The sequence below is a fragment of the Ochotona princeps genome, chromosome 1 (assembly GCF_030435755.1).
Source record: "Ochotona princeps isolate mOchPri1 chromosome 1, mOchPri1.hap1, whole genome shotgun sequence".
Taxonomy (NCBI): Eukaryota; Metazoa; Chordata; class Mammalia; order Lagomorpha; family Ochotonidae; genus Ochotona; species Ochotona princeps.
Window position 1 is genome coordinate 109,843,573 of NC_080832.1, and position 15,016 is coordinate 109,858,588.

The 15,016-nt window shown below is 44.3% G+C and overlaps 2 protein-coding genes across 2 annotated transcripts in view; one reads left to right on the forward strand and one right to left on the reverse strand.

Annotated features, from left to right (window-relative positions):
• ZFAND3 (zinc finger AN1-type containing 3) overlaps positions 1-15,016 on the reverse strand; it is a 245,042-nt gene that overhangs the window by 214,540 nt on the left and 15,486 nt on the right. The window lies entirely within an intron of this gene.
• LOC101528965 (non-histone chromosomal protein HMG-14-like) lies at positions 10,718-11,057 on the forward strand. The gene has a single exon (XM_036494202.2). The coding sequence runs from the start codon at positions 10,752-10,754 to the stop codon at positions 11,055-11,057; it is 306 nt and encodes a 101-aa protein (XP_036350095.2). The 5' UTR covers positions 10,718-10,751.

Below are 15,016 nucleotides of genomic sequence, written 5' to 3' on the forward strand. Positions count from 1 at the left end.
ATTCTTAATTAAAAAAAACTGTTAATCCCATTCTTCCTTTCTCAAAAAAGCTTGTGTTCTTCCAAAAAGCCTCCCTTGACTGGCTACAAGCAGCTTTCACTACGAAGAGCTATCTTGCTCTTGGTGATATGTCTGTCATCAAAGTTTTATTCTTATCTAACATATGTTTCAAAAGCCGTAAGCAAACCTGCAGTAGCAAGCCTACTGGGATTTCTTGCTCATGCTTCACGTTAATACAAGTCACTAATTTATTTTTTTTAATATTTATTTATTTTTATTACAAAGTCAGATATACAGAGAGGAGGAGAGACAGAGAGGAAGATCTTCCATCCGATGACTCACTCCCCAAGTGACCACAACGGCCGGTGCTATGCCGATCCGAAGCCGGGAACCAGGAACCTCTTCCCAGTCTCCCACGCGGGTGCAGGACCCCAAAGCTTTGGGCCTTCCTCGACTGCCCTCCCAGGCCACAAGCAGGGAGCTCGATGGGAAGTGGAGCTGCCGGGATTAGAACTGGCGCCCATTTGGGATCCCGGCGCATCCAAGGCGAGGACTTCAGTCACTAGGCCATGGCGCAGGGCCTGAGTCACTCATTTAAATGTGCTTGTCCTGGCAGGTGCAAGGACAGGTCAAAGGGAGCACAAGAGAAGGAATGTGGCAGAGAAAGCAATCACAGAGCCAAGACCACGGGAGAAAACAGGAGATGGGACAGAACCCTGAGCCTCTTCAAGCCTTCCTCAGAACCAGCGTATTCCCTACTGGAAAACAAAATAAATGTCAGTACATTTCTCCCCTTTCCCAAAGGGGTGAAAGGCAAAATGAAAAACAGTACAGCACAAAGAAGCTGGAAAGGGTGAGCTATAGTGCTAGGATTTGGTACACCTGTAATTCCCCCAGCCTCTCCCATCCTCCTCCATCTTCATTCCAACTCCCTGACCATCTGCTGCTTCTGCCGCCGGGTGATAGGAGTGTATAACATAGGCTAATTCATCTTAACTGGCAAGGCCGTTTATTTTGATTACCCAAATAGCAAACACTATTGGGATATGTCATAAGACAGTCAAACCTTAGTGGTGATTTTTTATTTAAATCTCCCTTCTACATGAAAACATGAGGTTGATGAACTTCACTTATCAAAACCAGATCAAAGTTTTAAAAGTTCTGTTAACATCAAGCTTGAAGAAGCTGACAGATCTCTACATCCCTGACTGTAATTGTCTACAGCTCAGACAATACATAACTACGAGCATGAAGACAAAACACACCCCTCCCTAGTGTTTTAAGCACATATTTAGTGGCAAAACTTTTCTAAGCCAGCCGTCTCCAGCCTAACAGTTCTATGACTGGTTTGAATTATGACAAATCAAGCAGTTCTATTTCTGCGTTTCCTAATTAAAAGCTTACCAGAGAAAAGTATTTTTAACCAAAGCCAAAAAGAGGTTAGCAGAAAGTAATTTATGGTGAGGCTCACAGACAAAGAGAATACACCACAGAGGTAGAATCACCAATTTCTCATTTAATGCTGCAGCTCCAGGAATCTAGTGATTCTTCATTTATTCAAAAATGAAAACGATAATAAAATTCACTGGTGTTGACAGCAGGTGATTTTTAACTTCACGGCTGCCTGACAGGCACCTACAGGCTTTATGTGGCCTCAATCTGTCCAGTTTGAAACTGCCAATTAGTAGCTTTTCAAAAGGAAACTCCAATGTAAGCCATCAAAAGAAAAAACTGCTGTTCAAAAGGCCAGCTACAATGAATTAGTTAAGCCCAGTGTGCAAGAACAAAATAAAACTTGGGTGCCTAATCCAGTCTGCAACTGTTCAAATCAAGGACAAACAGTAAAGAAAGGATCAAATTATCAAAACAGTTCCAATGCATATACCCCTCTTAAATATCCCTCTTAGTCTAGTGTCCTCACGGGTCATCTTACCTTTCTCAAATGAAGTTCCACAGGAAAGAATTAAGGACTTTTGCCTGGAGGCAGAAACTGGCAAATCTTTTCTGTAAATATTTTAGGCTGCTTGAAACTACAGTCTCTGTCACAATGACTCAGTTCTGCCTCTATAGCATAAAAGCAGTCATCAGTAGTAACTAAATGAATGACTGTGACTGTGTTCCGATAAAACGACTGATGGACACTAAAAATTTTAGTTTCATACAATTTTCATGAAAAACACTTTTTCCCAAGTTTTTAAAAACAATCCACTTTTAGGGAGAAAAAAATTCTTCAATTTGTCTACCAATTTTGACTCTTAGCAGGTTTGCTGATCCATTTCCAAAGCACTCTTTGTATGTAACAGATTAACTTGTTTCCTATGTACCTAAAAACAAACATGGCATGTAGTACTAATTATACTCCATATAATGAAGACCTGAAAACAACCACTTAAAGCCAGCTGAGACACAGCAGGTTAAGTATCCACTTGTGACACTGAAATGTGACACTGGCGTGTCCATCTGAGTCCCAGCTACTCTGCTTCTGATCCAGTTCTCTACCAATACACCTGAGAAAGTGGAAGATGGCCTAAGAACTTGTACCCCCTGCCAGCCAGATGAAGTCTGGACTCCTGGCTGCAACCTGCCTCAGCCCGTTACAGGCAGAGAGTCAATCAGGACAGAAGCTCTACCTCCCTCCCTGTTCCTCTGCTTTTCAAATAAATAAATAAAACTTGAAGGAAGGAAGGAAGGAAGGGAGGGAGGGAGGGAAGGAGGGAGGGATGAAGGGGGCAGAAAAAAGGAAAAGAGGAAGAGAGAGAGGAAGGGAGGGAGGCAGGAAAGGAGACAGGGATAGATGGAGGGAGGAAAAAGAAGGAAGGAAAAAAGTATGAAAGGTAGAAAGGAAGGAAGGAAGGATACTCCCTCTCTGTTCTCTGCTTTTCAAATAAAAAAAAAAAATTTTTTTTTTCAAGAAAAGATGGAGACCAGCGTGGATTAAGCCACCATCACCTGAAACACTGGCATGTACATTGGTTAGAGTTTCAGCTGCTCCACCTCAGATTTAACTCCCTGATAACACATTGGAAAAACGCTGGAAAATGGCCCAACTCACTGGGCCTCTCCATCTCCTGGGAGACCCAGAAGCAATTCCCTGCTCCTGATTTGGATGTCATCCAATCCTGGCCTGATCCACCCTCAAAAGTTGCATTCATTAGTCATCTGGGGAGTGAATCAGCAGATGAAAGATCAACTGTCTCTCTCTTTTTTGTAACTTAACCTTTACAAATAGACAAAACAAATCTTTTTGTAAAAAATCACACCTTATTTTCTGTGTGTCTATGGTGATCGAATTGACTGATTTGGCTAGTATAAAAAAATCAATCAGATTTTACTGGCAGTTGTTAACTTGTGCAAATTAGTATGCAGAAGCAAACTTTTTTTTTCTCAAAATATAAAAGATACAAAAAATGTTCAGGCCCAGCACAGTAGCCTAGTGGTTAAAGTCCTCACCTTCCACACTTCGGGATCCCATATGGTCACCAGTTCTAATCCTGGCAGCCCCACTTCCCATCCAGCTCCCTGCTTGTGGCCTGGGAAAGCAGTAGAGGACGGCCCAAAACCTCGAGACCCAGCACCCAGGTGGGAGACCCAGAGGAGGCTCCTGGCTCCAGATCAGCTCTGCCCTAGCCACTGCAGCCACTTAGAGAGTGAATCAACAGATGGAAGATATTTCTGTGTCTCTCCTTCTCTCTGTAAATGTGGCTTTCCATTAAAAAATAAATACATATTGGCTAAGGTCCTCGCCTTGATCCCATATGGCTGCTGGTTCTAATCCCGGCAGCTCCACTTCCTCTCTGTCTCTCCTCCTCTCAGTATATCTGACTTTGTAATAAAAATAAAATAAATCTTTAAAAAAAAAAATAAATAAATACATACATACATACATACATACATACATATTGGGCCCGGCGGCATGGCCTAGCACCTAAAGTCCTCACCTTGGACGTGCCCCGGGATCCCATATGGGCGCCGGTTCTAATCCCAGCTGCTCCACTTCCCATCCAGCTCTCTGCTTGTGGCCTGGGAAAGCAGTCGAGGAAGGCCCAGAGCTTTGGGACTCTGCACCCGCGTGGGAGACCCAGAAGAGGTTCCTGGTTCCCAGCTTCGGATCGGCGCGCACCACCCATTGCGGCTCATTTGGGAAGTGAGTCATCGGATGGAAGATCTTCCTCTCTGTCTCTCCTCCTCTCTATATATCTGACTTTGTAATAAAATAAATCTTTTAAAAAAACAAAAATTAAAAAAAAAGAAAATTACAAAAATAAATACATATTAAAAAAAACCTTTCATGCAGTGTATTGGCAATAGGTGTTTAAGTCAAATTGCTGCAAGGTAAATCATTGGTTAATGAAATACAGCAAATCAACTATCACCTCTTAGTCTATTTTGCATCTTCAGATTAAGACTGTCTCAGACACATACACAATAAATGTGAGTTCCAGCTTCTCCCTCTGTACCACTGAATTTCAAGTTCCATGTTCTTTGTATTTGTTAAGGAAAGGAGTAAATAGTTGCTACTCTCAGATCAGTCAAAAATGACCAGTTAACGTGACCAGGCCCCACCCACCACCATCATTGCGCAGTGGATAAGATTGGGAAGGGAGCGAACTTGAGGTCTGGGGATTAAAACTTCCAGCAGCCTGTTGGCTACTGGTGGGTGCCAGGCCAGGATCGTCTCCATGCTCGGAACCCTGATTCCAGCCACCACGTACACGCCCGGTGGCCAGCTCTGGGGTTTTGGGGCTTTGAATTGCTGCTTAGGTAGCTCCATGTTAAGCCCACTGTACTTTGGGGATGTCAATCATTCCTAAAGCCTCCCAATGACAGAGTAACTTTTCCTTTAAGGGAAAGGAGGGTAATGGGACCTGGTAGGTTTGAGGAGAGGGACCAGATGATCTTTATGGAAAAGTCTGATATACCAACCTCCTATCAATCCTGTGTAGAACTTGTAATCACTAAACAAAGCTGAGCACCAAACACCAGTCCATGCAAAAGCTGAGGCTTGGGGCTTGTCTAGCATGACCATATCCTATTACCTGACATGATGATGGATCAGGAGACGGGTCTCATTAGGCAGGGCCATGACATTAACTAGCACACGAGAGAACCATATCTGGGGGTAGATTCTTTTTTTTTTTTTTTTTAAAGGTTTATTTTATTTTTATTACAAAGTCAGATGTACTGAGAGGAGGAGAGATAGAGAGGAAGCGGAGCTGCCGGGATTAGAACCAGCGGCCATATGGGATCAAGGCGAGGACCTTAGCCACTAGGCCACGCCGCCGAGCCCTGGGGGTAGATTCTGTGAGGGATTTGTGGGCCAAACCCTGTGGAAATTCTAGCCCCACTGGTTAGCTCAAAAGTTGGGGTGGTGATGGACCAAGCTAGGTGTGATCAAAGAGCCTGCCATCAATCACAGGTAAAGGAACCCACAACAGTCTGGACTGGTCAAAGCAGCAGCACCCAAATATGCATCCTGAATAGGGTGTGGGGTGGGCCGGGCTGCAACGTTCACCAGCTCATACAAGGCCAAACGGAAGGCCAGACTTCGCCGAAACCTGGCCTAAACCCAATGGCATGTATGAGAACTGGGTCTGGGAGTGGATCAAGTGGAGGAACTTGGGAAACTCCCCTGGCGGGAGTCATAGCTCCCGCTGGTGAACAAGTGGTCCAGACCTGGGGGTTGGACAAGCTGGGCAAAGTAGCTCCAACGGCTGGCTAATGTGTGAGTTGGTAATGGAATAGGATGTACCGGGCAGGACTGAGCTAACCTTAGCAAACAAGCAAAATTAGAAATCAGATGGAGCACAGGTCATGCCAAGCTAGGCTCTTGCACCTACTGGTCTGCATGAGCCAGGAACGCTAAGCCATAGCATCTAAGGCAGGGACCAGGACAGGTGAGGGGCTGAGCCAAGCTGAGTCAGAGCAACCACTAGCATGTGCGCAATCTATGGCTGGGAACAGGCCCAGTCGTGCAGCTAAGGGCACACTTTAGCTGGGTTGAGATTCCCAACAAGGAGCATGGGGGCTGGAATGGGGGCTGCGTTCTGATCTGGATATGGCTGTAGTCTCCCTTGGCACAAGTGTGAGCTGGGACTGGACGGACCAAGCCAGGCTAGACTCCAATACCATCTGGTACTCTGGAGGACCAGGGTAGATTTGGGACGGACTAGGCTAGGTCTCAGTCCCTACTGAGCCATGTGTGAGCTGTATGTGGGTATGGACAAGCCATGCCTGGGCTGAAACATCCAACAATAAGAACCAGATTGGGTTGAAGGACAGTCAGGAAAAGCCACTGTTCCTGCTAGGACAGGAGGTGAACTGAGTAGGGCTGGCTCATGGACCCCCTGGTATGCGCGAAATCTGGCATTAGGAGAGGTTCTGATGGAGGAGCCTGGCCAACTTCTCTGGCAGGACATAGTCCCTGCAGGTAAGAGCAAGAAGCATAATAGGAAACAGCCCAGAACAGGCCATGGAAAGTTTCCCACTGGCATACATTTGGCATGGGTCGGGGACAGAACAGTCTGAACACTTTAACTCACCCACTGGCAAATCCGAACACCAGAACAGAGTGTGGGTCGAGCTAAATTCGGTCGCGACAAAAACCAGTGCACAATACAGAAAGCCAAGGTGAAGTGACCTGTACCGGAAGTGATGACTGCACCCAACCAGCACACATAAGAACCAGGGAGGTGGGGGGGAGACAACAGGAGGAATGTGGGGGGGGGGGCTGCTGGACAGCTACTCCCACTGGAGAACGTGAGCTGGGATGGGGGCAGACCAGACTAGGCAGGGCCACACCTGTAGGCCTCATGCGAACTACATCAGGGAAAAGCCAGGCTGAGCTGACTGTTTCGACTGATGCAAACAAAAATTAGAGTGGGTGAGGGTTGTTGTTTGGGCTTAGTCGCAGCATCAGCTGGCAGAAGCTGACATTGGGGGCTAATTCTGTCAAGTTACACCACAGAACCACCTGGAGAGTGAATATGGGAGTAAGAGCAACTTGGGAGGGAAATAGTGGGCTCCTCCCTCTTGGGTTACCACTCCCACGGGGGGGGCCCGAAAACCAGGACAGGGGCTGAAGTGGCTAGACAGAAAGGCAACCAACAGCATGTGTGTGGGCTGGATAGTCTGGCTGGTTGGGTTGAACTAGGCTTCAATACCCACTGACATGTATGAGAGCTGAATGGGATGTGGAACAGACTGGACTAGTCTGCTGCACATACTGGCAAACCAGGATACGGGGTGGGAATGGTGGGGATTATTGTGGGTCACTCCAACTAGGCTGCAGCTCCCACTGGTTTACATGAAGGCCAAGTATGTGCTGGGCAGAACCAGGCTGGACTGCAACACCCATTGGTTACCGTGGAAGACGGGGCTGGAAACAGAACCGACCCAGCAATTCCAACCACCAGCTAATTGCGGCAATGGACTGCACTGGGCCCTGTACTTGCAGGTACACATAAAAATCTGGTCTGGGAACACCTCAAAGTTTCTTTGGGGATCTCCCCAATCGAACTGCCAGGCTCAGAACCCTCCCTAATCATGAAAAGACAGAGGACAGAATAAGTAAGTCAACCACCTCAGCCATATGTTGGCAGAGAAAAACTGGGCAAACGGAGACTCTATGGTGGACTATGTCAATCAGTGGATTCTGCAGCAACCTCATCATGCTTGGAGTGGCGAGACTGGCAGCAATGCATAACTGTTGAACTATCAAAACCACTGGAGCAAGACCCTCAGAGCATGCCCCACATCAGGGATCTGGGAAGGGTGGGAGGCTGGGTGGGGCTTCTCCCTGTATCTCTCCATTTACCCCAGATACATGACAAAACTAACGTGGAAATAATAGTCTTACCCACTTTCCTATAGCGTTTGAACATTTTTACCCTAATTAACTATGTAAAGATAGCAAAAAAAAAAAAAAAAAAAGTCCAGTTAAAGCCAGGGGCTAGGCACTATGGCCTAGTTGCCAAAGTCCTCACCTTAAACGCACCGGGATGCCATATGGGCACGGGTTCTAATCCCGGTTGCCCCACTTTACATCCAGCTCCCTGCTTGAGGCCTGGGAAAGCAGTCGAGGACAACCCAAAGCCTTAGGACCCTGCACCCACGTGGAAGACCCAGAAGAGAATCTGGGCTCTTCTGGCTTCTGATTGGCTCAGCTCCAGCCGTTGCGGCCACTTGGAGAGTGAATCATTGGAAGTGATTGTCTCTCACGGTCTCTCCTCCTCTCACAGTCTCTCCTCCTCTCTGTATATCTGACTTTCCAATAAAAATAAAATTTTTAAAAAGAACAACTTTAGCCAAACAATCTGTATCCTGCTTAAAAATCTCAGTTGCCATTACCAGGCTGATGGACTTCAGGACTTCACAATGTACTTTTCCAACTGTTTATAATATTTGCTAGTTTCTAAGCTTTTGGATTTAGAAAAATATTGTGCACCAAATTATATCACATGAATCCAACGCATTTAAGCAATGCATCGTGTAAGGCATTTTGGGGGCAAGCAGATGAATGTGATAGTCTCAACCCCCAAATGGCATACAATGAACTCAGGTACATACACATAAGCTAATGCTGTAACAGGAAGCAAAACCTACCTTGAGAACCCTGTGGGATCAAACAAACGTCTTAGACGTATTTAGTTACGGCCTCAGTGTGCGATGGGAGACACAATGTGTAATACAGCAAAGCACAGCAGAGGCACAGGGTCAAGAGAACAGCATGCAAGCAGCATCAAAAGCAGTGCAAGTTCCACAATGAATAACCAAAGCAGATGTTCATTATGAAACTAGCCAAGGGGAAAAAATAACTTTTCTATTTTCAATAGACCTTGAAAAGATAAACACCTGAAAGAACAAACTCAGAGCTTATTTTCTGTTCAGGGATTGGAAAAATTATGACTCCTGCCACTTTTTTCGCATATCTCAACATCATTTCCCAAGCATTTTACAAACATTATCAAGGAGGATAACGTTCAGAGGAAGCTGAATTCAGGAAAGGAACAAGTCAGGCCTTAGAAGTCTCTAAGGAAGTAGAGAAGGGCATATATACGGATCTGATGATGATGTAAGCTTTAAAACATGCCTCAAATCTATTAATATATATGATACGATTAATCTCTTTTTTTAAGATTTATTATCTTTTTAATTGCAAAGTCAGATATACAGAGAAGAGGAGAAACACAGAGAGGAAGATCTTCCCTCTATGATTCACTCCCCAAGTGACCACAACGGCCAGTGCTGCACTGATTCAAAGCCTGAAGCTAGGAACTTCCTCCAGGTCTCCCACACTGGTGCAGAGTCCCAAGGCTTTGGGCCGTCCTCAACTGCCTTCCCAGGCCACAATCAGGGAGCTGGATGGGAAGTGGAGCTGCCAGGATTAGAATCCGTGCCCATATGGGATCCCGATGCGTTTAAGGTGAGGACTTTAGGTGCTAGGCCACCACACCAGGTCCAAATATTTTCTTAAAATGATGCAAGCTTTAACAGTTCTCAGTAAGAAAAGTAAAAAGGGCTTACAGCCACACTTCCTTGAGCAACATAAAATACTCCCCATGTGTTCCTCTCCTTTTAAGGCCCTTGTCATAGTCCCAATCTCCAGAAAATGGCCAAAATGAGAGAGTGTCAGCAAATCAAGTCAGACACAAAAGGAAAAGAAAGGTAAAGAGCAGGCAGTGTCATGCAACAGGTTAAGTCCCCCACAAGGGACACCAGTACTCCCTATCTGAGTCGGCTTTACTCCTTCACCTCTGTTTTCTGTTTCACTTTGTTTTAAAATTTTACTTGACAGGCAGAGTTACAGAGAAGCAGAGACAGAGCCCTCTTGCATCCAATGGTTCACTCCCCAAATGGCCACAAACTAAACTTGGGCCAGTCTGAAGGGAGGAGCTTAGAGTTTATTGCAGGTCTCCCCCCGTGTGTGCAGGGACCTGCTGACTTGGGCCATCTTTTTTTTGTTTGTTTTTAAATATTTATTTATTTGTATTGCAAAGTCAGATATACAGAGATGAGGAGAGTCAGAGAGGAAGATCTTCCATCCAATGATTCACTCCCCAAGTGGCAGCAACGGTCGGTGCTGCACCAAATCAAAGCCAGGAGCCAGACACCTCCTCCAGGTCTCCCACGTTGGTGCAGGATCCCAAGGTTTTGGGCCGTCCTCAATTGCTTTCCCAGGGAGTTGGGCCATCTTCAGCTAGTCATCCAGCAGAATTAGCAGGAAGCCTGATTAGAAGTGGAGCAAAGCAGGGACACAAACTGGCACACATATGCAATACCAACACCACAGGCAGAGGCTTAATCTTTATGCCACAATGGCAGCCCTCTCCCCTGCTTCTGATCCAGCTTCCTGTTAATGTGCCTGAAAAAGCAAATGATGGCTCAGTACATGGGTCCCTGCCACCCACATGAGAAACCTCTTTAGCGTCCTCGGCTCCTATCTTGGGCTTGGCCCAGCCTTGGCTCCTGACAGCACTCGGGAAGTCAGTCAACATGTGGAAGATCAGTCACTCTGCCCTTCAAATATTTAAATTTTTTTTAAAAAGCTGAAAATTTTTTCACTGCAATAGGTAATGCTCCAAAAACGATCTATAACTTTTGTTTTTGCTTCTTTAAACCAACTCCTTGCTCCTAAGAAAGTTCAGCTGGGGCAGCGGGAGGAGTGACAGCGGCCAGGCCAGCCCAGCTTTGTAAAGGTTCTCGACACACCACAGCCCGCAGGCACCCTGCCACGTGCACTTCCCACCACCAAGATGCCCAAGAGGAAGGTCAGCTCTGCCAAAAGGGTGGCCAAGGAAGAGCCCAAAAGGAGAGTGGCCAGATTGTCGGCTAAACCGGCTCCTGCAAAGGTGGACGTAAGGCCCAAGACAGCAGCTGACAAGGAGAAGTCACTGGACAAGGAGGTGCAAGCCAAGGGCAAGAGAGGAGCAAACGGCAAACAGGCCAAGGTGGTCAACCAGGATACTAAGGAAGATGTGCCCACAGAAAATGGAGACACTAAAAATGAGGAGAGTCCCGCCTCTGACCAAGCCAAGGAGAAGGAAGTCAAGTCTGATTAACACCACACCATGTCTTATCAGTGCTCCCTGTCTCCCTTCTAGTACAATCCAGAGGAATATTTTTATCAACTATTTTGTAAATGCAAGTTTTTTAGTAGCTCTAGCAACATTTTGAAGAAGGAGAGAGGTCCACCTCATCCCATTTTTTAAGTGTAAATGAATTTTTTTAAGAGGTGAAATCATTTGCTGGTTGTTTATTTTTTGGTACAACCAGAAAATAGTGGGATATTGGATTAGGGGAAGCTCTATCTGTCTGGGTGTAAGCTTCACATTCCATAGGTGGGTGGTTTTTACATCCTGTAACACACTGCATACCAAATGTCAATTCAGACTCACAACTGTGCATTTCATCTGTCTTGGAAATTTTCAGTTACTTTTTCCATGTTGGTCAGTAGAGCTATTTCCTACAGTAAATCACTCCTTGTTGCTCTGTCAGAACCATGCACACCCTGTAACACCTTTGGCTGTGGGAGTCCAGGTTTCCTAATCATTTTGTTAACGTGCTGTGAAAGACTGAAGACTTGCGTATGTCGTGTGTGTGATGTTCAATTGTGAGTGGGTGGGATTCACATGACAGCAACACTGCAGACACTGGTACTTGGTAGCCTCCTCCAGGAAGGCTGCCTCCAAATTAGAAGCTGGAAAGTCACTAGAATAACTTCAAAAATGACAACTCATGGCTTGTTAGCCTCTTGGTACATATGTTAACCACTGTATACAAACTGAAATGTCTGTGCACTGATTCTCAACACCAATAAAATTTCAATTGTGAACCAAGAAAAGAAAGGAAGAAAGGAAGAAAGAAAGAAAAAGGGAAAGAGCTCTTTAAGAAAAAAGCCAAATTCAAAAGAATTATTTCTACTTCTGGCTATTAATCTCAAGTTAAAAACCAAACTAAAAAGGAAAACCACCAGACTTCAAAATCATCACAAGGCTTGCCATTAATTGTTGAGAACTCACTGTAGCTATAAGCACTTCCAAAACCCAATCCCAAATCAGGTGATTTTCTATAGTAGAAATGTAGGTTTAGCATATTTCAACTATAACTGATCAATTATTAGAGTCTTCCGGTCTCAGCTTCAAATTTATCTCTTACCCATGGTCTGACCATGGAGTGCATGTGTCAAAGCTCAGCCACCTCAGTGGCTTAAATGGAGCAGTGGACAATATATCTAGGTAACATGAAGGATATGGCAGTCCACTGGAGCCTGCAAAAGACACCTGGTACCACAACAGAAGATGGAGGACAACAGAACAAACTGATCAACTACCCAGTCATGTGTTGGCAGTGAAAATCTGGGCAAATGGAGACTCCCAGGTGCACTATGTCAATCAGTGGATTCTGGAGAGATGTCATCGTGCTTGGAATGGCGAGACTGACAGCAATTCATAACTGTTGAACTATCAAAACCACTTGAACAATGCCCTCGGAGCATGCCCCACTATGGGGACCTGGGATGGGTGGGAGGCTGGGTGGGGCTTCTCCCTTTATCTCCTCCCTTCCCCCAGATACAGAAAAAAAAGAGAGAATGTAGACACAATATTCTTACCCACTTTCCTCTAGCCCTTGACCCTATGCACCCTAATCAACTATGTAAAGATTATCAAAATAAAATAATAATTTAAATTTTTTTCTCTTAACATTACACTTTAGCTTCCAATTTATTCAAAAAACAACATAAATTACGATTAAAAAATAAGCTGCTGAAGTCGGCAATGTGGAACAGCATGTTAACCTGCTGAGCTGGGTGGCATCCCACGAGTGCCAATTCAAGTTCCCAGCTGTTCTCCTTCCAATCCCTGCCGCTTCCTGCCACCACACGTGGGAAAGCAGAAAAATGGTCCAAGTGCTTAGCCCCTGCCACCCATGTGGGAAACCCAGATAGAGCCCAAGGCTCCTGGCTTCCTACGACTCAGCCCTGGCTACTGGGACCATCTGGAGAGTGAATCAACAGAAGAAAAATCTACCCCTATTTGACTCTCAAATACAATAAGTAGATCTTTAAAAAAAAAATGCTGCTTTATTATAACAGGAATCCGGAATGGAATGAAACATGAAACCCATTTTACAAAAGGTCAACAGAGGAGGCTCTTTCACAATCCCAAAAGCAATTCAATGAAAGGGAAAGTTAAAAATAAAACAAGAAAATACTTAAATGCTTACTCTTCAACAGAGCAATGGCCCTTCTGCACACAAGTCATTTTTCAAATCAGAATCTGAATACAAAATACCATCTAAAGCTATTTCCTAATTTAGCAGGTCTCCAACAAAATACATTTTAAGTTAAGCCCAATTAGTACCCTCCTAATATTTGTGAGAAAAATTGTCAAATTTAAAATTTTGCAATGGAATAAAAAGTCATATTCTATATATGGATAGAATATGGAAAGTATTAAATCTAATCCAGGTACCTGCTATTATCCATATTATGAAAATGAATATATATTCTATATAAAAGAATCACCACTATTTCCCAAGTAGTTTACAATAAGGTATAAGGTATATGTTCACAGAAATCAATCCTGTCCCTGAATTATTTTGAAAAATCTTAACTGACGACACCTCAATTTCTCTGTAAAATAGGAAACCACCTGTTTCATTAATCATACCATTTCTATGAGGATTAAGGAATTACCACTTATAGTGACTAGCACCTAGTCAATGGTAACAAGTATTACTATTTCCAGTGCTAATGCATAGTTGAGCCGACCCTCGGTAAAAAAAAAAAAAAAAAAAAAAAATGACAGAAGCAAAGAAGAAATCACAGGGAAATTAGAAAGTTACAGAGATCAATGAAAATGAAAATAAACCTAAACTAAGAGGATCCAAGTAAAGCAGTGCTTAGAGGAAATTTTTTTTTATTGGTGAATGCCTGTTCTAAAAAAAGAAAAGATCACAAAAACTCAAGGTTCCACTCATAGCTTAATGGGATAGGAGACACAAAGGCAAACAGGAAAAAATATTAAACAGCTGAGCAGAAATCAACCCCATAAAAAGTCAGGGAAAAAAGAGAAAACAAGATTCTTTAAACACAGCAAAGCAACAAACTACACCGAGCTACACAAAGCTGAGAGAAGACTCACACACTAAACATTCAGTAATCTTACAGTCTGCTAATCTGAGATGAAAAACAATCATGGAAGACTATCAGCACCACACGCAACACATCAGGTAAATCCGATGAAATAAACACAATGCAAAAACAACCCAAAATTGACAAAAATATTTTCAAAATCTGAGATGGGTGCTACGGTGCATGCCATCTCTGCCTCAGACCTGGCTTCCTGCTAATAACCTGACGGGCAGGAGACAATGACCCAGCCAGCTGGGGCCCAGAATACCCTGTGGGAAACCCAGATGCAGTTTGTGCTTCCTGGTTTTGGCCCACTTCCAACTGCTGTAGACATCTGGGAAGTGAAACAAGAGATGGGAAAATCTCTCTCTCCCTGTCACTCTACCTTTCAAATAAATAAATCTTAAAAAGAAGAAAACAGAAAATTGAAATAGACCCTACCAGTAAGATCAAAACAAGTAATTTGAAAGCTTTCCACAAAAAGCCAAGGTACAATTCCACTGAGTAATTCTACCACTGGCATAAATATCAACTGTTAACAAACTCTTTCCCTAACAAGCAGAAGATAATGCAACATATATCATAACTCAATCTACAATGTCAGTATTACCCTGATATAAAAAATTGTAGACTAATATCTCCCACAAAAACCAACATAAAAATCCTCTATATGGCTACAGGTATTTGACCCAGCAGTTAGGACACTGTTCCTCCTCTCTGCCTCCTGCTGATGTGGACCCGGGAAAAAGCAATGAAGATGTATACAACCGGGGTCCTAACACATGGGAAACCTGTACTGTGTTCCCAGCTCTCAGCACCAGCCTGAATGCACCTCTGGCCATTCCACACATATGTAAATGGAATCAGCAAATGAAGGTAGGTGTG